We start from the raw sequence: 22,030 nt of genomic DNA, 5'->3' as shown, positions 1-22,030 counted from the left end.
AGTACAGTCAGTCTATTAAAAATTAGTAATTAATTATTTAATTACTGTACATGATTTACGTAAATACATAATTATTTAACAATTTGTTTTTTAATTTTATTTTTAAAAATACATTTTATGTATATTATTTACATTTTTCCATGGGAAAAAAAAAAAAAAAATTAATTTGATAAAAAAAAAATTGTTATTATTAAAATAATAAATAATATATAAATAATATTAAATTCTTATTTGATTGTCAGAATTGACAACAACAGCTGTTGGAAGTCTACCACTTGTATGAATTCTTTGTGTTGGTGTTGGTGGTACTAGTGGACTAATACTAGGTGATACTTTTGTTGCAAGTGGTGATAATGATGGTGAAAAACTTGGACTTAATGCTGCTGATGGATACAATGATGTATCATGACTAATTGGTGATCTTGGTAATATACCACGTGCTAATGCTGGTGCTGCTAATAAACGTGGTGCAACTGATGTTAATAATGGTGGTGGTGGTGGTTTATTATGTAATGATTTTTTTAATCTAGTACTATTATTTGATACACCACTTTTAATACTAGCATTATCATCTTTAAGTCTAGCTATTTCACCAAATACATGAGCAAGTGGTTGATATTGTGGTCCCCAATCAAGTAAATAATCCCAATTATATGAACCAGCTAGTTCTTCTTCACTATGTACAATTGAACTTAATGAACCATTCATTGATGGACCACCTTGTCCAATTGAATCAATTTCTGATGTTAAATGTGTATTATTATTATCACAATTAATTTTACCATAAATAAGTGTTGTTATATCAGCATCACCAACATCATTAACATCATCAAATAAATGTATATTATCAATTGGTAATGCTTCTTGTGGTCTACGTGGTGTACAAACACTTGATGATATATTATCAACAATACCAAGTCTAGCTAAATATTCTTGTGTATTATTAACAGATAAATCACTTGATGAATCACCAGTTGTTTGTCCACCTTCATTAATCATACGTATTTCTTCATCATCACCATCATCCTCAGCTGAACCACGTCCAGATGAACCAGATTGTTCACTTTCTGATAAATCAGATGTTGGATGATGATGACGTCGTTGTTGTTGTTGTTGTTCATGACGACGTGATGATACACCACCATTTGTTGAACTTCTTGATGTACTATATGCTGGTATTTCATCATATTTTGGTGGTAAATTTGTTGTAAATGTGTTAGTGCTACAACCATTTGATGTTGTAACACTACTACTTGGTAATAAACAATTACTATTAATAATATTGTTATTATTATTACTATTATTATTGATATTACTATTATTATTATTGTTATTATTATTACTATTAATATTTCTAATTGGTATTGTATCAAAGGCACTTGGATCAACATAACTATTTGATGATGTTTGATTATTACAATCACCAGTTAAACTACTTTTATTATTATGATTATGATGATGATGATTATTATTATTACTATTTGATTTATTATATTTACGATTATTTAAATAAACATAATAAATACCACACATAACTAATATTATTAATAGCAATGACAATAATAAACCAACAGTCCAATTTGCAAAACTTGATGATGTTTCAATAGTCATATTTTTTTTATAATTATCACTAGCTGATAATGAATTTGCATCATAAATATCATTACTATTACTTTCAACAAGACGTACTTCAACAACAGTCATATTTGATAATGAACCTTGTCTACCAGAACTTGCACTGACAATTAGCCGTGAACAATCTTCAATAATATCATAATTTAATTTCTTTTTAATAATTAATGCACCAGTTGTACGATTTAATTTTAAATATGTATGTTGTGATGATAATTGATAAACAACACGTCCATCTGGTCCTTTATCACGATCAGTTGCTCTAACGTAACCAATTATTGTACCAATTTTTGTTTGTACACCATCACTTAATAAAAATCTATACATACGTTCAGTAAATTGTGGATAAAATTCATCACGTGAATCAATTTCAATTTTAACATTAATTTGTGTATATTTACCACCATAATCTGTTGCACGTATTAAAAATGCATAACGATTTCTTTGTTCATAATCAAATATAACATTTGTTGTTATTAAACCATTATTTTTATCAATTTTAAATAATTTCCAGCTATCATCTGTTACAGCAAAATCATTAACAATCATTGTTGGATCTGATGCTGATAATATTGTATAATTTAAATTACCAAATACACCACGATCAATATCATATGCTCTTGCTGAAACAACACGTGTACCAATTGGCTCATTTTCACCAACAAATTCAACATATTCAATAACTGGAAATTTAGGTGAATTATCATTAACATCATCAATATGAATATTCAATTTTTTCATTGTACATAATTGTATTTTTTTATCATTATCACAAGCAGTTATAACAATACTATAACTATCAGGCATTAAATCACAATCAAGTGTTGAATTAATTCTCAATTCACCATTTGTTTTATCAATTTTAAATAATCCTGCATCATTACCAGATGTTATATTATATGTTATTTTTGATGCTAATGTATCTGGACAATCATTATCAGTTGCATTTATTTTTATTAATAAACTATCAATTGGTGTATCTTCTTTAATACTAAGCTCATTAATATCATCAGAAAATATTGGATAATTATCATTAATATCATTAATTATTATTGTAACAATAACATTATCCTCAGTTATTAATATTCCATCATTCAACATTGATGATTTATCATTTTTAGATCCAAGCTGAATTAAATATTTATCTTTCTTTTCACGATCTAAATTTTTAATGACAATTAAATTATCTTGGAATATTTCAAATGTATCATTATTATTATTTCCATTTGATATTATTGTACCATCCAATAATCCAATATCATTTAATTTAATAATTGTTGTTCCACGTTTTATATTTTCATTGATATTTATTTTAAATTCTTTACTTGTTAATGATGAATACTCAAGTTGATTAAGTCTTACAATAACTAGACATGTACTGTGTAATGATACTTTACCAGTATCTTTTGCAATAATAATTAATTCAATTTCTTTTGGCAATGGACGAACAAGTGCTGTTCTATTAACCATTATTGCACCAGTCAATGAGTCAATTGTAAATCCTTTAACTGAATATTGTAGATGATAATTAATTTTATTATTTTCCTCGAGAATATCATTGTCTGTTGCATTTACAATAATGACTTCTTGAAGATCAGCAACACTACCACTGCCAATATTTTCACTCCAGCCATCTAATAATTAATTAAATAATAAATAATATATTAATAAAAATTATTTGATGATATTTATTTAAATGATAAATGATAAATTTACCTGCAAGTGTTGCCATATAAATAGCTTGATTAAATCTTGGAATATTATCATTGACATCATTAACACGAATAATCAAATCAGTTGTAACTTGATGAATTGAATCACTTGCAATTATTTTAAGTGTATATTCATTTTGTTTTTCAGCATCAAGAGGACCAGTTAATGTTACTTTACCACCATATCTATCAATACTAAATGGACCAAAATCATTGACATTACCAATTGTATAAATTAATGCTGGTGAACTATCAACATCATTTGCTGTTATTGTTGTCAATACACTACCAACAGTTGTACCTGTAAAACAAAATAAAAATAAATATTAATTTAAATTTTATGTAAGACAAAAATAAAAACGATAAAAAGATATTTTATATTAATATTAAAATACACTTGAGATTGTAGTGTTGATAAAAATGATTATTCTGTTATATTTAAAATAAAAAAAAAAAAAAAAAGCACGAGCTTCTATAGAGATATTTTATCTGTACCTCAAGACTTGTCTGTATAGTCTTGTCTAGACAAGTCAGTCAGACGAGCCAACAAACTACAAGCATCTTCTATATCACACGACCTTGATTTATTCTTTCACTTTATTTTTATTTTTTAATTTATTTTCATACTCGCTGTGGTCGCGTATTTAATATCACATCAGGATCCATCGAAATCAACCTCATCAATACCAAAAAAAAAAAAAAAAAGCAGAAAGACTGGATGGAAAGCCATTTCCTTTATAAAATTTTTAAATTTTAATACTTTTATTTTTATTAAATTTTTTTAAATTTGTTTTTAATTTAAATTTTCATAATTTTTTTTTAAATTTTAATTTGAATTTTGTCTTATTTTTTATTTCATTGATATTTAATATTTTTTTTTTTTTTTCTTATTTTAATATAAATTGTCTCGTTTCAATGATTGCGTGTGTAGAATCGATACGAATTATTATTGAGTCTTAAATAAAAAATAATAAAAATATATATATAAAATAAAAATGACTTGTAATTATCGAAATAAATTATTCCAACGTGTTTTGCTATCACGTTTGAAAAGGTAAAGATATATCATATTAAAAACGTGCATCGAAAGATTAATTTCATTTTTAAAAGAATAAAAAAAAAAAAACAAAATAAATATTACTTTTTTTATTTTACCACTAACTTTATTTTATTATTATTATTTATTCATTTATATTTTAATGATACTAACGCGTCAAGTGTCACGACCTTTTGCAGGTACATCTTGTGCCCGAGTGATGTGTGAATATTTGATATTTTGTGGTGTGCACGCGTGGTCAAACACCCACTCATAAATTACAACCGAGAAACCATTAAAGTCATTTAAAATACTTTTAACTGTCTTTATTGTATTTCTCAATTTTTTTTTTTTTTTTACATTTATATATGAAAAATAAATTTACTAACTGAAAAAAATTTATTGAATTACTTGGTGACAGAAATACAATATATTTTTTTCATCTATAAAAAAATATATCTCTCTTTTTTTTTTTTTTTTTTTATTATTTTGCAAACAAGCTGTGAAAAAGTCAAGATGAAAAACAAGTCCAACTATTAATAAAAAAAAAAAAAACTATCAAGACTTTTTTATTTAAAAAAAGAAAAGATTTATCAAACTTGTTTTAAAAACTAAATATCTCTCCCGACCAACTTCCGTTTAATTAATTAAAAATTAAATCATTTAACGTATTATAATTTTTTTTTTTTTAATAAATTTGACACTTTAATTTAAAAATTAATTTAATTTAAATAATAATAAAATAAATGAGTATATAATTTACCTTCAGATACTGATATAACATTGTGAACAGGAAATGTTGGTTGATTATCATTGACATCAATAACTCTAATACTCAATGCAGCAGTACCAGTTAATTGTGGATTACCCTGATCAGTTGCAATAATTGTTAATCTATATTTATCTCTTATTTCACGATCAAGTACAATATTTGTTCTGACAATACCACTGTATGGTGGACTTATTGTAAATGCATTATCTGGATTACCATCAACAATATGATATAATATTTTACTATTAATACCTTGATCAGCATCATTTGCTGTTAATTTAACAACAAAATTATCTTTTGTATTACCTTCAGCAATTGTTGCTGAATATTGGGTTTGTGTAAATATTGGTGGATTATCATTAACATCTGATATATAAATTATTAATTTAGCATATGCCATTAATGGCTCAGTACCAGTTGTTTTAGCAACAAGTGTTAATACACGTTTTGTTTTTTCATTTTTTAAAACATTAATATTATTTATTAATTCTTGATTATTATCTTGTAATAAATTATCATTTAATATATTTTCATTATCAATATAATTATTTTCAATTTCAGCATCAAGTTTTGTTGGATCATTTATTTTAACAGTACCAGTTTCTTCATCAATAATAAATGTATCATAATCATTACCTGAACATATTGAATATAAAATTTTTTGACGTCTACCATCAGATCTAACAGCATTAACTTTTATTATTTCCATTCCAATTGGTGAATTTTCTTGTACAATAATATTATATGTATCATTTTGAAATTTTAACATTTTTAAATAATTATCATTATCTGTTATAATTAATTCAATAAAATTACTTTTACTCAATGATGGATTACCCTTATCACGAGCAATAATTTCAATATTATAAATTTTATCATAATCTTGAGTTAGTGAATTTGTCGTTGTCAATACACCAGTATTTGGATTAATTCGAAATTTTGATTGTTCATTATCATTTGATGATGATAATGAATATATTATTTCACCATTATTACCAATATCAGAATCATATGCTTTTATTGTCATAATACTGTGTCCAGGTTGTGTTGATGGTGATATTATTTTACGTAATGGTGTATCAATAAATATTGGTGAATTATCATTAACATCTGTTAAATTTATTTCAACAGGTATCGTTGAATTTTTAACATTGTATAAACCACCGTCAGTTGCAATAACTAAAAAATTATATGTTTCTTGACGTTCACGATCCAGTGGACTGTTAAATACAAAAAAAAAAAAACCATATTATTATTATTATTTTGTTTTATTTATACATATATAGGTGTATAAATATTTTTTTCTTTTTTTTCATTATTATATTTAAATTTGAATAGTATGTGTTGTAAATCAAGTATTGTAGTAGAGTATTTTACATATCGAGCATTTTTATTTATGATTTTTTTTTTTTTTTTTTTGGTGAGGAATGAAATTGTGTATTGAAATGCCATGTGGTATATCTCGAGTGAAATGACACACGGTTGTCGTGTGTTGAATTTTTTTAAAAAATAAAAAAAAAAAAAAGAATAAATATCGCGTATAAAATGTATATTATGCTGACGTAAAAACCAAAGCATATAAGAAACTTTCAAATGTACAAATGTATGTTTTAATGTTTAAGTTATACATGGATGAAAAGTTGTATATACAACACAAGTGTATGTATGCGTTATAAATGTTGTATGGTTTTGTATACGACTGGTGGGATTCGTATAGCATAACGAAATGCGATGAGACAGGGTAGACGACATGATGCACCACCAAGAAATGCAGATTAATAACAAACCAAGATGAATAAATCCCAGTCTTTTTTTTTTGCTCTTTTTTTTTTTTTGTTTTATTTCTTACGAAAAATTTATGCATAATATATATTTTCCCTTGCCAAAAATGATTTGTTTTTTTATCTTTAACATTATTATTATTATTTAATATAAAAAATATTTACCCAGCAGTTGTTATGACACCAGTTAAATTGTCAATTCTAAAATGCCAATTAATTTCATTAAATATTGAGTATGTTATTTTTCCATTAACACCTTGATCTGGATCAACAGCACGAATTGTCATAACAGATGAATCAGTTGGTAAATTTTCACTTATTGTTGCTGTGTATTTACCAGACATGTAATTGAAATTATCATAATGACTAGTAAATGAAGGATAATCATTTGTTGATGGATTATGTTGTGATGATTCAGTAAACATTGGAGAATTATCATTAACATCAATAACACGTATTGTTATATTACAACGTGCTTCTAAACTTGGACGACCATTATCCTTGGCTGATATTGATAATACATAAGTTGATTGTGATTCACGATCTAAATTTGATGATGATAATTCACCACTTTTTGAATCAAGTTTAAATTTTCTACCAATATTACCACCTGTAATTTAATAAAACCAAATAATATTATTTTTAATTTGAAAGAGAAAACAAATTCTTTGTAATAATTTAATTTAATAATAAATGCAACAACTTACCAACAATGTTGTAGCTAATATCACCATTTTTACCATCATCAATATCAAAAGCAGTGATTGCATGAATAACAGCTGAATCTTGATTTTCTGGTACAACAAGTGTATAACAAGAGCCTGGATGAAATTGTGGTGAATTATCATTTTCATCATCAACTTGAATTTTAAGAATTGTTTGATCATGTAGCTTGCTTGATTTAGCAATAATTGGTACATCATAATAAGATATTTTTTCACGGTCAAGTGGTGCAACAAGTGTAACCAATCCATTTGATGATATGGTAAATTTATCAGTGTACGCTGGTGATACATGAAAGCTAACATTAACTGAAAGAAAAAACAAGAATAAAATAATCTTCAATAGATACAATTATATATATATACAAAGACTAAATACACACACAAACAAATAAAAAAATATATATATTTTAAAACAAACAACAAGAACATTCACATTTAAATGCATTCAATTCTCAAATTCCATGGTACGTCGTTTAGTCTGTCGGTGATATTTATTTTTATTATTTTTAAACCAGAGAATTTTAGACAAAGGCAAACCGCCACCAAAGATTCCAGTTAAAAAAAGGATGGATACCAGTTGATTTGCCTATGCGTATATATACTGTAAACGGCAGTCACTGATGCAAAAGCAGGAGCGGCACACCAACGACTTAAATCTGCAAGTTCCGCACGATGATATACGCGGCCATTGTTTAAAACTACCTTCAACTTTTATTACAATATTTTTTTTTAACTTATTTTCTTTCTTTCATTCTTTATATTTTATTTTTTAAATATAAATAAATAAATATATATATTTTCTAAACTAACATATCCTGTCTGAATTTAAATAATATTTCTTTTTTTTTTAAATATAAATATATGTATAATAATGAAAAATAAATTTATAAATACCATGATCATTGATGACACCTGCAGCTACATTTGCAATTGATCCACCAATTGTTAAATACTCTGATACTTTAACAATTGGATTATTAATAAGTAATCTTGGTGGTCCATTAATTTGTCCATTAATAATTGTAATTGTTAGCTTAATTTTAGTATGTCTTGCTGGTATACCATGATCACTAGCTGTTACTTCAATAATAGTATCACTAATAATTGGTTTAATTAATGTTATTAAACCACTATCATAATCAATTGATAATTTTGAATCATCATTACCAGATGTTATGACATATGTAACACGTCCATTATCACCAGCATCATTATCCAATGCAATAACCCGAAAAATATCAGTACCAGGTAATGTACCTTCATTTAAAGATATTTTATTATTTTGTGTTGTTACAAAATACGGATTATTATCATTTTCATCAATAACAATAATTTTAACAGTAACTGTTGATGATAATCTTTTATTTGACATTAATGGACAATCATATGCACGTAATATAAGTGTATATTCATCAATATCTTCACGATCAATTGTTTTAATGACAATTAATGCACCAGTTAATGAATCAATCATAAAACTATCATTTGATGGTAATTCATTAATTAATTCATATCTTAATTCACCATTTTCACCACTATCAATATCAATTGCCGTTGAATTATAAATAATTGTACCAATTAATGTATTTTCATTGACATAAATAATAATTGGATCATTTTGCCATATTGGATAATTATCATTGACATCATCAATAATAATTTTAACAGATACAGCAATACTTTGTGGATTACCAATTGATGTTGTATCAAGTGCACGTATTTTTAATTGATATTCATTAATATATTCACGATCAAGTGTATGTGCAACAACAAGTTGTCCAGTACTTGTATCAACATCAAATGCTGGATATTGTTCATTGCTAGTGACAAGTGGTGATTTTTTAGGTGTTAGTAAATCAAGTGTATATGATACATGACCAATTGATCCAGTATCAGATAATAAACCAATTGATTTACCAATATATGCATCTTCATTAACATGAAATGTTAAACTTGTACTTGTAAATGTTGGACGATTATCAGCAAGTCCAAGTACTTCAACTCTAAATGCACGTACACTTGTTTTTATTGGATTACCATTATCACTTGCTTGTACAGATACACGATAAACATTATGTTCTTCATGATCAAGTATTAATTTTGTACGTATTATACCAGTTATTGAATCAATTGTAAATACATTCCAACCATTTGAATCACGATCTTTTAATATACTATATGTTATTGTACCATTTTCACCATAATCATTATCAATAGCACGTACACGTGCAACTTCAGTACCAATTGGTTGTTCTTCTCTAACTGATACAATATTACCTTGTGGATCAATAATATCTGGTGAATTATCATTAACATCTAATACATTAATACGTAAATTAACACGTGTTGTTTTTGATGGTATACCTTGATCTTTAGCTTCAAGTATAATATCATGTATATTTTTTTCTTCACGATCTAATGATTCACGTGTTTTAATTATACCAGTATCACTATCAATAATAAAACTACTATTTTGTTGTACAATTGTATATTTTAATAATGAATTTTTACCAATATCATTATCATTTGCTGATACACAACCAATTATTGTACCTGATGGTAAATTTTCTTGTAAATCAAATGTATAATATTCTTTATCAAATATTGGACTATTATCATTTTCATCAATAATATTTATATTAACAATTGTCGTTGCTGTTGCTGCAGGACTACCATTATCAGATGCATAAATTGTTAATTTATAATAATTCATTGTTTCACGATCTAATGATTTTGTTAAATATATTGATCCATTATTTGAATTAATACGAAAATATAATGAACCATGAAGACGATAACTTATTCTAGCATTATTACCAGTATCAAGATCAAGTGCTGTTACTTGTAATATTAATGAATTAATTTTTGTGCCTTCTGATAAATCAACACTGTATTCATTTCTTTCAAATACTGGTGGATTATCATTGACATCTTGTACTTCAATTGTTATTGTTTGATTTGATGTTAAACCACCACCATCAATTGCACTTATAAATAACATATGTCGTTGTTGTGTTTCATAATCAAGTTTACGTAATAAATAAATATCACCATGATGTGCATCAATACCAAATAAATCATTACTACTTTCTTGTCCAACAATATAACGTATTGGTACTGATGGTGTTATATCTGGATCAGTTGCATGTGCAACATATATTGGTGTATCAAGTGCTTGTGATTCAGGTATTGATATACGTACTTTTGAATTTTTAAATAATGGTAAATTATCATTAACATCTTCAATACTTATTTCAACCTATAAAAATAAAATTTATATAATTTTATATATATTTTCTCTGGTTAACTTTAATTAATAAAATTAATTATATGCATTATATATTTACCTGACAATAACCAATACCATAATCATTTTTCAATCCAATACTAAGTATATAATGATCAATTAATTCTCTATCAAATGTTATTTTTGTTCTAATAATACCAGTATTTGAATCAATTGAAAATTCATTATCACCAGTTGCAAGAAAAAAACGTGAATTTTGTTTACCTGAAATAAAAGTAAGTAATATTTAATAATTAAACTATAAATAATAAAAAAAAAAAACATTTAATTAATTATTTAATCATGCATAAAATTTTAAGTTAAATTGTGTGAAAAAACATATAAAATTGATTCACAAAATTTAGTCTCGATAAAAATTCTTGTTTTTTTTTGTTGTTGTTTTTTAAAAAAGTACAACATTGGCAACAAATACACAAACAACATCTATGTAGACTGGTATTTCAACCCTTTTCTTACCATGAATTATAATCAAAATGGTAAGATGAGTGTGTAAGAGTGCAACAAAAGAACAAGTTTTTAAAAGAATAAAAGAATGAAAAATTTTTACTGGTTTACACTGGGCTCATTTTAAACTCAACTCTCATTCTTTCTAAAGTCTCAACATATAGGTACATGCACACACACACAATTTTAAATTTCTTTGAAGCTCAACGACACACCGAGTTATGTTAATTTACCATGGAATATTCATGGGGGTCTTGGATAACTCTCATTGACTTTTGAGAAATAAATAAAAAAAAATTAAAAAATAAAATAATCAACAACAATAAAAACAAAAAATTAAATATTAAAAAAAATTTCACTGCTTAATCGTTGATTTTACTTTGATGAAAATACCAAATGAGACAAAACTCATGGAAAAATTATAATAATAAAAATAAAAATAATAAATGATTAAAAAATATATTCAGGATGTCTTGCAAGTCATATACAACATATGTAATATATAATAAAATTAAAAAAAAAAACATTTAATCTGGTGAGTGGTGGTGATGCTAGTGGAAGAGACATGACAAAGAAAAAAAAATAAATAAATATAAAAAAAAGTCTCACTGCAGGAGGCAACATCACGTGGGTGTAACCAAGACAAATTGCCTGAAAATTTTGACAATTTGTAAATCTATCATTTAAAAAAATCTATCAATAATAAAATACAATAGAAATGAAAAAAAAAGAAGAATAAAATGAATTTTTAAATGAAGAAGAAGAAGAAGAAAGATATGCAATGAATGTCTGGTTAAAATAAAAAAAATAAAGTGGAATGCTCCAGCTGCAGGATAAATATTTCATTTTTTAAATATTTATATTATAAAATAAAATAACTAATAAAATTATATAAAAAATAAATAACATATAAACAATGTTTCATAATGGAACAAAAAAAAGAAAAAAAATTGTGATTTAAAATAAAAAAAATAAAGTAAATTACAGAAACAGGTGAGTGAAATGACAAGCGAAAAGGTATGATGGTAAAAAAATAAATAAATAATTAAATCTACAAAGAAAGAAATGTTTAAATAAAAAAAAAAAAAAAAGCCCAATAATGAAAATGAATTTCTTGGAATGGAGTTACGCAAATTAGAGTGTGCTGCTGAGGTGCACGCTAAATTTGTTGTGGACCTGAAGAGCTGGGTCCAGTGGCGTGTGCACGTCCTTATATGTAACTATATATATTTAAAAAAATAAAATAAAATAAAAAAGTCAAGTAAATAGGTACAATCGCTTGGTCATCTTGAAGCTGCATAAGCACACAAAATCCCAAATGGTCTTTAAGAATAACTTAAATACTAAACAAGAAAATTCCAAGATTTATCCGAAAAAAAAAAAAATTCTACAAAAGCTTCTTCTTCACGCTTTAATCATCTTTTAAAATGAAATAATTTTTTGCAAATATAATTAATCATTGTTAACTTATCTACTGTCAAATTTAACAAATGATTTTTTTTTATTTTTAAATTTAATTTGTTGTCTGATTGAGCAATTTAAAAAAAAAGAAAGCATTTATATTTTTAATTGTTTTATTTATGCAACTTGTTTAAAAAAATCAAAAATTATTTGCATGAGGGCAAATACTTCTAAGCATAGAACAAGTGAAGGAGTTTGAAGCTTACTTGTTCTATGCAAGGAGGTACTTGCCCTAAAGCTACAGAAACAGTCAGTGGCGCAAATTATTTCTTACAAACCAACGGCTCAGACAACGCCTAACATGATTACATGAAAAGTATGATATCTGAGTCGATTTGAACTATAGACCTCCACTTTCGTAGGCAAGGTGCTTGCCAACTCAACCACAAGAGCATTTGGCTGTATTACATCGTTCAATATGAAAATATAAATGTAATCAAGTACTAAAGCCATATTTTTCACCGAATAAACTAACTAAACTCGAAATCTTATCTATTAAAATAATATTTTTTTAGTACTCAGACAAGATTTACACAGTTTATTTCCAAATTCAAATTAAAAAATCTAGAAATAATTAATACCGTAGTTTAAAATGAACAAAAATTAATTACATTAAGTCTAATTAAATTTTTTTCTTAAACTCAAAAAAATTATTTTGATTAATTTTTTTTTTATAAATTTTTATTTTCATAAATTCTACTTTGATTTAAACTCGATTTACCTGTAATATTTTCCCGCGAAATTTTAAAAGACATAAAAATTAATTAACATTTATTCCTACAATTTAATACATTTATTTTTTAATCAGAAATTTATATTCTAATTTATTTGGAAAAATTTATTGATGAATGAAAAAATAAAGATAAATAATATTATCTTACCTAACATGTATAAAAAATATAAAGAAATAAAAAATTGAAACATATGTATAAAAAGAAAAAAATAAACAGCGCAAATATATAAATCGAAATAAGTATGTTGGTATAAAATCCGAGGTCGTGACGTTCCGTATACCGTATCTTAGATCGAATATACCACCGAGTGTGGAAACACGGATACATTTGCTTAACTCTTTATCCCCCTTTTTCACCCTTTATTTTATGCCTATACATGATGCTGTTACCTTTATTTCATTTCATTAAAACAAAAGCAAAAAAAAGTAATTTTAAAACGAAAAAAAAAAACATAAATGAAATTATTAATTATATAAAAATATATTTACCAAATAATGATGATTCAGTTGATAATTTTTCTTTGACATTTCCAATGATACTATTTTGTAAAATATTTTCCTTAACTGGAATATTGTATCTTGATTTTTGACATAGTGGTATTGAATATTGTCCATTATTAATTTTTAATTTTTTTGATACAGTTATATATGCTGTTGCATCGTAATTTGATTTTAAACCATGACCATCAACTGCCGTTATATTTAATTGATAAATTGTTGATTTTAAAAAATAATTTTGATAATTATTACGTGCTATTTGTAGCTGTCCATCATTATCAATTTTAAATATTCCATTATCATTACCACTTGTTATTCTGTATGATACTTTACCAAATGAATTATCATCATTATCAGTTGCAATTAATTTTAATATTATTTCATTTTGTAAACTTGTGTCATCAATGTTTATTGTTGTATTGTAAATTAATGGATTAAATATTGGATGATTATCATTGACATCTGTTATATGAATTCTAACAATTGCAATTGAACTTAAACCACCTGAAAAAAATTATAATAAATTAATTATTAATTTTGTAATTTAATAATTATGACTTATTAAATTATTAAAACAAATAAATTATTTTATTGATGGACAAAATAATCTAAATTCCTTTGTAAATTTTTCGAAAGTTAGTACAAAGAAATAAACTGGAGAAATTTATTTTACAGGGAAATATATATGTATGAAAAAACGTGAGCAAAAAGAGAGCCATTATTCTTTTATTGTTGTATTCTTGAATATATATAATATACATAAAGAGTATGTACAGTTGACTCTACACTGAAAACATTCTATTTGTTCTCTCATGATTATTTTCTATTGAAAAATTATTACATATACAAATACCACACGACACCTAAATCAAAACACGTAATTCTAAAAAAGACTATTTATTGATTTTATTTATTGAAACTTGCTATAAATATTATCAATAATTTCCAGCAATTTTTCATTACAAAAATCAAAATCAAATTGCTCAAAAAATCGAAATTATTATTTCGAAAAAAATTATTTATCAAGCTAAATCGAAACAGCTATTATTACATAATTTATTTTAACAAATTTAAACAAATGAAAGTTATAAATTATTATTATTTTCTTATGTAAAAAAGTAAATAGATATTTAAATAATTTTCATTTCATAAATTATTTGTAAAATTATGATTTTTTAATGACTTTTTTTACTAACCTCTGTCTGTTGCAACAACTGATAATTCCAGGTAAGCTGATAGTTCATAATCCAATGATGATTTAACACATATTTCACCTGTATCACTACGTACAAGTAATTGTTCATTTGATAATTTACCAGTTGATTGTGCAAGTGTATAATTAACTATTGAATTAACACCACAGTCTGGATCAGTTGCATGTACCTGTAATGAAATAATAAAAAATTATTAGTTATTTTATTTAATTATACTTAAAACATTTATTTTTCATTAAATAATAATTTCTACATAAATGTATAATGAAAAATTTTAATTTATGATGATTTATTAATATTATTTCATTGTTTTTTTTATTATTTTTTTTTTTTCTACTAGCAAGTTTATTAAATGGCAATGGTGTTTGACTCATGTATGGAGACATGATTTAGTGAGACAACTGTGGTCGAATAACTTATTTCTCCGCCAACACATTAACAACACACATATACATTCAGTCTATAGAAATTCACATCATTACCACCTTGTCATTGTAAAATAATATTTAAAAAATACCAACAACCTATGTAATAAAACCAAAAAGAAAAATAAATAAATTTTTCATTTTATATTAATTATTTATCAATTAAATATGAAAAATTTGTTGGTTTTTTTTTTTTTTTTTGCAAAATAAATTTCTGTTAGTCTCGGTAGATATATGACAAGTTTGAATATATATTTTATTTAAATATTATTTATTTAAAATGTAAAAAAAAAAAAAAATACACAAACACGCATGTCTGACAGCATATAGGATAGTATTACTAACGAGTAATACAACATACATTGCACAAAACACGCGATCATCGGTAAATAAATATATCACATTATGATTACTTATTCATATCGATTTTATCGATTAATAATTTCATCAAACTATTGCGACATAAATTAAAAACACATGCATTTTATAAAGAGAAAAAAAAAATTGATTCTCTGCGGTAGAAATATTTCTCCAAAGAAATTTTTCAATCAGAGTTTCTATTAAATATAATTAAAATGAAAAAAAAAACATCAATTGATATATAAGGTATAGTGTTATCAAAAAGTATTTTACGATTAGATTGAAAGTAGAAAAAAAAAAAATATTAAATAATTTAAAAATACATTAATAGACGAGAATTGATATTGAAAAAGAAAAAAAAAAAATTAATAGAGATTTAAAAATTATTTAAAAAATAAATAATTCAAAGTAGATATTACAAGATGGTGTTAGAGTTAAAAAAAACATTCGTGTTTTATAATATAAATATATATAGGTTGATATTGCGATAAATAACGAGGTACACCCTTCGTCGTGGTGATATGCCCTGGGCAATCGCTACCGTTCCCGAGAAACTTGCAACAAAACGCCACAAACACCGCGCTTTCACTTGATGTACTTCACATATTCCCCTTTCATTTTATATTCACAAAACCCTCATATCCAAACACACACATTAAATACAAATTTTTATTTAATAACATTCACACAAAAAAAAAAATAAAAAAGCGCGCTACAAGAAAAAAAAAAAAATTTTAATTCATTTTTTCTCCTTTTTGCATATATATCTCTACAGACACCAGAAAAAAATTTAAAAAAAAAAAAAACTATCTGTATATTTTAATGTGTTAACACATTTGCAAAAAAAAATCCTAAATCGCATTTGTCTCATTTGAATATTTATGTCTCCATTTATTTGTTATCAAAATTCGAATATTTCGAAAAAAAAAAAATTATTTTTTTTATAAATAAATTAGCAATTTGTGTAAATTTGAATTAAAAAAAAAAAAAAAAACACAAAATTATTTAGCAAACACACACACAATCGAATGGAAAATTTTTTTTTTTGATAATAAAATTTTTATATAACGACATTGAGTAATGATTTTATAATAAAAACAAAGTAAAATAAATAAAAAAAAAAAAAAAAAGAAAAAATTGAAATAAATATATAATAAAATTATTAATAAGCCAAAGGGTATATAATAAAAAATAACGGATCGATAGAGAGGTGATGATGAGGTGGTTTCAAGTGGCGTGAAAGAGAAAGGTATTCAGTTATCATGAGGTAAGTGCCCTCCTGTGTCGAGATAATGCCGACACCAGGGGCGACAACATCATTCCACAACAACCATCACACACAACTTTATACACATTTAAAAATATAAAAAATAAAATATATTTATCACACACAACTGCATATATTTTTATTTACCAAAATATTAATAATTATTTATTAAATATAATTTATTAAGTAATGACTAGACTACTGGCTGTTTTATCCGATTAAATAATATTTTATATATATATTTTTTTATATACACTTATCCGACAAAGAGGGATTTAAAATAAAAAAAATATATATTTAAAAAGATACTGGTTTTGTATTGAACAACCTAATCATCTTGCTAATGTATCCATCCGTCATGTTAAAACCAAATAAAATGCAAGGACAACAAATGTAAAAAAAAAAATTAAGACTCAAAAAAAAATGAAAAAATCCAGATGATAAAATAATATAAATAAGTATTATAGCCAGATGATGGAGAGTCTATATACACCATCGAAGAGTAGTATGTCTCTTTGAATTAAAAGTAAAAAAAAAAAAAAAACATAATTAAAAAAAAAAATTAATGAATTTAAAAATAAAATGAGCGTATAGCTCATCGAAACGCGAAGCAATCGATCTAGACTTTCCAGAGTTTTTTAAACTCATGTCTCGACAGTCTGAGAGTAAAATTGTCTGTCGTACCATATAAATTCTGAATGCTCGAATAAGGGACAGATACAGATATATATATATTTATCATTGTATTTAATACTTGTGTTATATATAGGTTATAGACATGAAAAACTAAACGAGACTTTTAAAATCTATCGTAATTTTTTCACTCATTCACATTGCAACATCTCTACAAATTTTTTATCCACATTTTTTTTTTAAATTTATTTCTTACGCACCTTGTAATTTTATATATATATACTTTCAAGTTACTCTATCACTCTTCATTATTTTTCTTGTGTTTATTTATTTACTTGATTATTTAATTTACAAAAAATTTATTTTTACTCTTTTTTTATTTTAATAAGTAATATCGACAAGTGGCAGCAAAGTATTTTTTGTATTTTTTTTTTTTTTTCATTCAACAACTATCATATTTGATTAAAATATATTTATTTTATACAACTATATATTACATATATTTATGCAGAATTAATAATGTAGATTGGTATCTTATTATGCCTGCAAGCTCCGATGATCGACGTTCATAAAATATAAATAGTACATATTATATTTTTTTTTTTTTTTGAATTTCTTTATTTTTTAAATTTCTTTTTTTACGGGTTATTGATTCAACTTTATATATTGTTTGTAATTATTGTTATAAAAATTTTTTCAAATGATAGAAATTAAAAAATAATTGATTTTGTTTTTTTTTTTTTTCTACTTGCTGTAAACCATATTAAATACAAAAAAAAAAAAACTTTTTTTATTATTTATCATTAATTATTATTATAAAACTTGAATAACAAAAAAAAAAAAAATAAATATTAAATTTTTTTATAATAAAAAATTTAAAATAAAAAAGATGAGCTTGCTGCGGTTTTTTCGTGTAATGAAGAAACGTGACTATGCGATTTTGTGCTAAAAAAAAAAAAAAAAATAATTCATCACTGGTTATTATGATGATGGGAAATTTTTTTAAAAATTTTTTAATAAGATAAAAAAATAATTTGGTATTATTTAATTGATATTTTTCAAGTTATTTTTTATATTGAATAATATTTTTTTTTGCATTTTTATTTTGCTAAATTATGTGCGGTTGTATATAAATTTTTTTTATTGAAAAGAATTGATATATCAAGTGATATCTTAAGCCCATGATAGTGTACATCATCGAGTATAAAATGAATTGGTTGATTTGAAAAATAAAAAAATATATATATCAGCAAAAGATAAAGCAAAAAAAATTAAGATGAAATAAAAAAAAAATGAATTTTGCTTGAAAATATATTCGGAGCTTCAAGGCGTGCATTAAATATGATATATGCTTATTGAATTTGTAAAAAGTAAAATGGACCTTGCGTATAACTGTGAAATACCATTATCAGGGTTTTTATAAATAAAAAAAAAAAAATTTAAAAAACTGCCACATGTGCATACCTGTGTGATGATTGAAAGGATGTGTAATGCCGCGCAGTGTAATTTCTTCTTTTTTATTTATTTATTATTATTAAATTTTTTTATCATTAAAAAAAATTTGTTTATTTTTTTTTATTATTCACTTTCTCTAGCGCCTTTTATGATATATATTTTTTTTTATATTGTAGTTATATGTTGGTAAACCATGCATAATTAGTTTCGAAGATTATCAAAAAAAAAAATTTTTTTTTTCAACTGCCCTTAACGTTTCAAGTCATCGTGTCTCGTCATTCTCTTTTATATTTAATTTTTTTTTTCATCTTGGTTATATACATTAGGGTGTCTTGCATTTTTATATTATTATTATTATTTATATTTTTAAAGAGTTGAATCGAAAAATGGGTGGAGATGAAGTCTCATAAGTATCCTTGAAAAATTTCAACTCAATCCAATTTTTTTTTATTTATAAATTGTTGACATGTTTTTTTTTGTTTATTGATAATTTAATTTTTTTTTTCTTTCCATGAAATGTCAGTATTTATTTTTTGCAAGAATTATTTTATATTTTTTTGTTGAAAATTTGGGTCGCTATAAGCTTGAATCTATTGACTTTGTAAAAATAAAATTTACTTTTTTTAAAATTCATAATTTAATTAAAATTATAATTATAATAATTGATAGTACAATGTTTATTTTTTAATTTATCGATAATAAATAATTATGACACATAAAATAATTATCTATAAATTTTTATTTTTCAATTTATTTGAATTATTTTAAAGCACTATTTACTGTCACAGTAAATCATAATTTTATTTATTTTACAAGATTATTTAACATACATAAAAAAAAAAAAAATTCAATTTTTGAATAAAATAATAATAATATAGATACTTAAAAAATCGTAAATTAAAAAATTTATACTCTGATGATTTTTTATACTCAATATTTATTTTATCATTTAAATTTTAGTGGAAAAATATAAAAATTAATTAAAAAAGTAAATTTTTTAAATGAAAATAATGTTTTTTGTAAACTTTAAATATAAAAACATTACAAGGTAAAAAAATATAATAATGTTTCATTGTTTTTTCAATAGTTATAATCAATTTAAATCTATATCTTAAATACTTGCGAATGTGTATCTTATAAAGCAAGGCTAATCGATTTTACCTGGGTCAAAAGCGTGCAACATCTAATTGGTAATTAAGCTCGATTTTACCTTAATTCAAATTTATACATACACATTGATACATGAAAAAATTGTCTCTCTCTCTCTCTTTATTTTATTTATTTATATTTTTATTTCATTTGCACGAATCAAGAATAAATGCGCATCCGTTAAATCGACCTCGCGTGAATACAAGTTCGCCAACGAGTTGAAACACAAAAGTTCGATGGCAGTAGTCACGTTGGTTTGCGAATAGTGCCGACTGCAAGATTTAACTTATCTCAACATTGAATCAAAAATAAATAAAAAAATAAATGAAAATAAAAAAAATTAAATACAACGAAACAAAAGAAAAATATATTAAAGTAAAAAAACAAAAAATAAAAAAATATTTAAAGATAATATTATTGTCCTAATACAAATCGTGTGTTATTGAGGCATTGAAAATTATTTTTATTTTTTATATTCTTGTTTTGTTATAAGGAAAAAAAAAAACAATTGCATTATGCAATGGTTTTTCTAGGTACAATACCTATGAGAATAATTTAATAGCCATGTGAAAATTTAAATATAATAGTGCCAACCAAATGGTGAATGAATTTTTCTCGTCACTTGTTTAAAGCGTGAAGAAAAAATTTAAAAATTTATTTAATTATTAGAATAATACTTGGATGTAATTATCGAGTTATTAAAACAATAATATTCTGTAAAGAAATGGAAAATAATTGAAAAGTTTTAAAAGACCGTTTGACTGTTTGTCAGTTGATTCATTTGTATGATGATTTAGATGAATTTAAAAATTAAAAAAACAATTAAATAAAATTTATAAACAATAATTATAATTGTTAAATAAATAAAAGAAAATTCTATAGTATTTTTCTGATATTTTTATATAATTTTTATATAATTTTTTCATCGTGAACTATACAGTATAATTTATTGTGAATTTAAAAAAAACATAGGGTAAAATAAACACGCAGATTTTCTCAATATAAATCGATAAAATCACGATGACAATTTTAAAAAAACATATTTACAGATTGACAATATTGATAATTCAAATTACGAGTGTACACACAGGAAAGTTTGATATTACATTTGGCATTTTATAAATATACAAAAACCCTCCTTAACTTTCTTTCCTTTTTTTTATTTTTAATTTTTATTCATTTATTTATTACACTGATATATACGCTTATCAAAATCCTTAAATCATTTGCAGCCTTTCTCTCTGAGTATTGCTTAAAATTCAATAAAGATTAAAATACTTAACATTTTCATTTACGTCGTCAATTCATAGTGAAAGTCAACGCATCAACAAAAAATAAAAGATAAATTGTAATAGTCTTTAAATTATCCCACACGACAAATAATTTTTTTTTCTCTTCAATATTAATTTAATTTTTATATATAAAA

The 22,030-nt window shown here is 24.0% G+C and overlaps 1 protein-coding gene across 1 annotated transcript in view; it reads right to left on the bottom strand.

The window, feature by feature from the left end:
- Nucleotides 1–148: 148 nt before the first annotated feature.
- Nucleotides 149–22,030, bottom strand: part of LOC122855459 (protein dachsous) — a 54,083-nt gene continuing 32,201 nt past the window's right edge. The window contains exons 2-10 of the mRNA XM_044156833.1: nucleotides 15,298–15,484; nucleotides 14,093–14,605; nucleotides 11,006–11,169; nucleotides 8,553–10,917; nucleotides 7,641–7,964; nucleotides 7,099–7,543; nucleotides 5,144–6,372; nucleotides 3,349–3,645; nucleotides 149–3,266 (exon numbers count right to left, since the gene is read on the bottom strand). Of these exons, the coding sequence (XP_044012768.1) occupies nucleotides 220–3,266; nucleotides 3,349–3,645; nucleotides 5,144–6,372; nucleotides 7,099–7,543; nucleotides 7,641–7,964; nucleotides 8,553–10,917; nucleotides 11,006–11,169; nucleotides 14,093–14,605; nucleotides 15,298–15,484 (8,571 nt within the window). The 3' untranslated portion in view covers nucleotides 149–219. The remainder of the gene's footprint in view (nucleotides 3,267–3,348; nucleotides 3,646–5,143; nucleotides 6,373–7,098; nucleotides 7,544–7,640; nucleotides 7,965–8,552; nucleotides 10,918–11,005; nucleotides 11,170–14,092; nucleotides 14,606–15,297; nucleotides 15,485–22,030) is intronic.

This window comes from Aphidius gifuensis, linkage group LG4 (assembly GCF_014905175.1).
Source record: "Aphidius gifuensis isolate YNYX2018 linkage group LG4, ASM1490517v1, whole genome shotgun sequence".
Lineage (NCBI taxonomy): Eukaryota > Metazoa > Arthropoda > Insecta > Hymenoptera > Braconidae > Aphidius > Aphidius gifuensis.
This window is presented reverse-complemented; position numbering and strand designations above follow the sequence as displayed.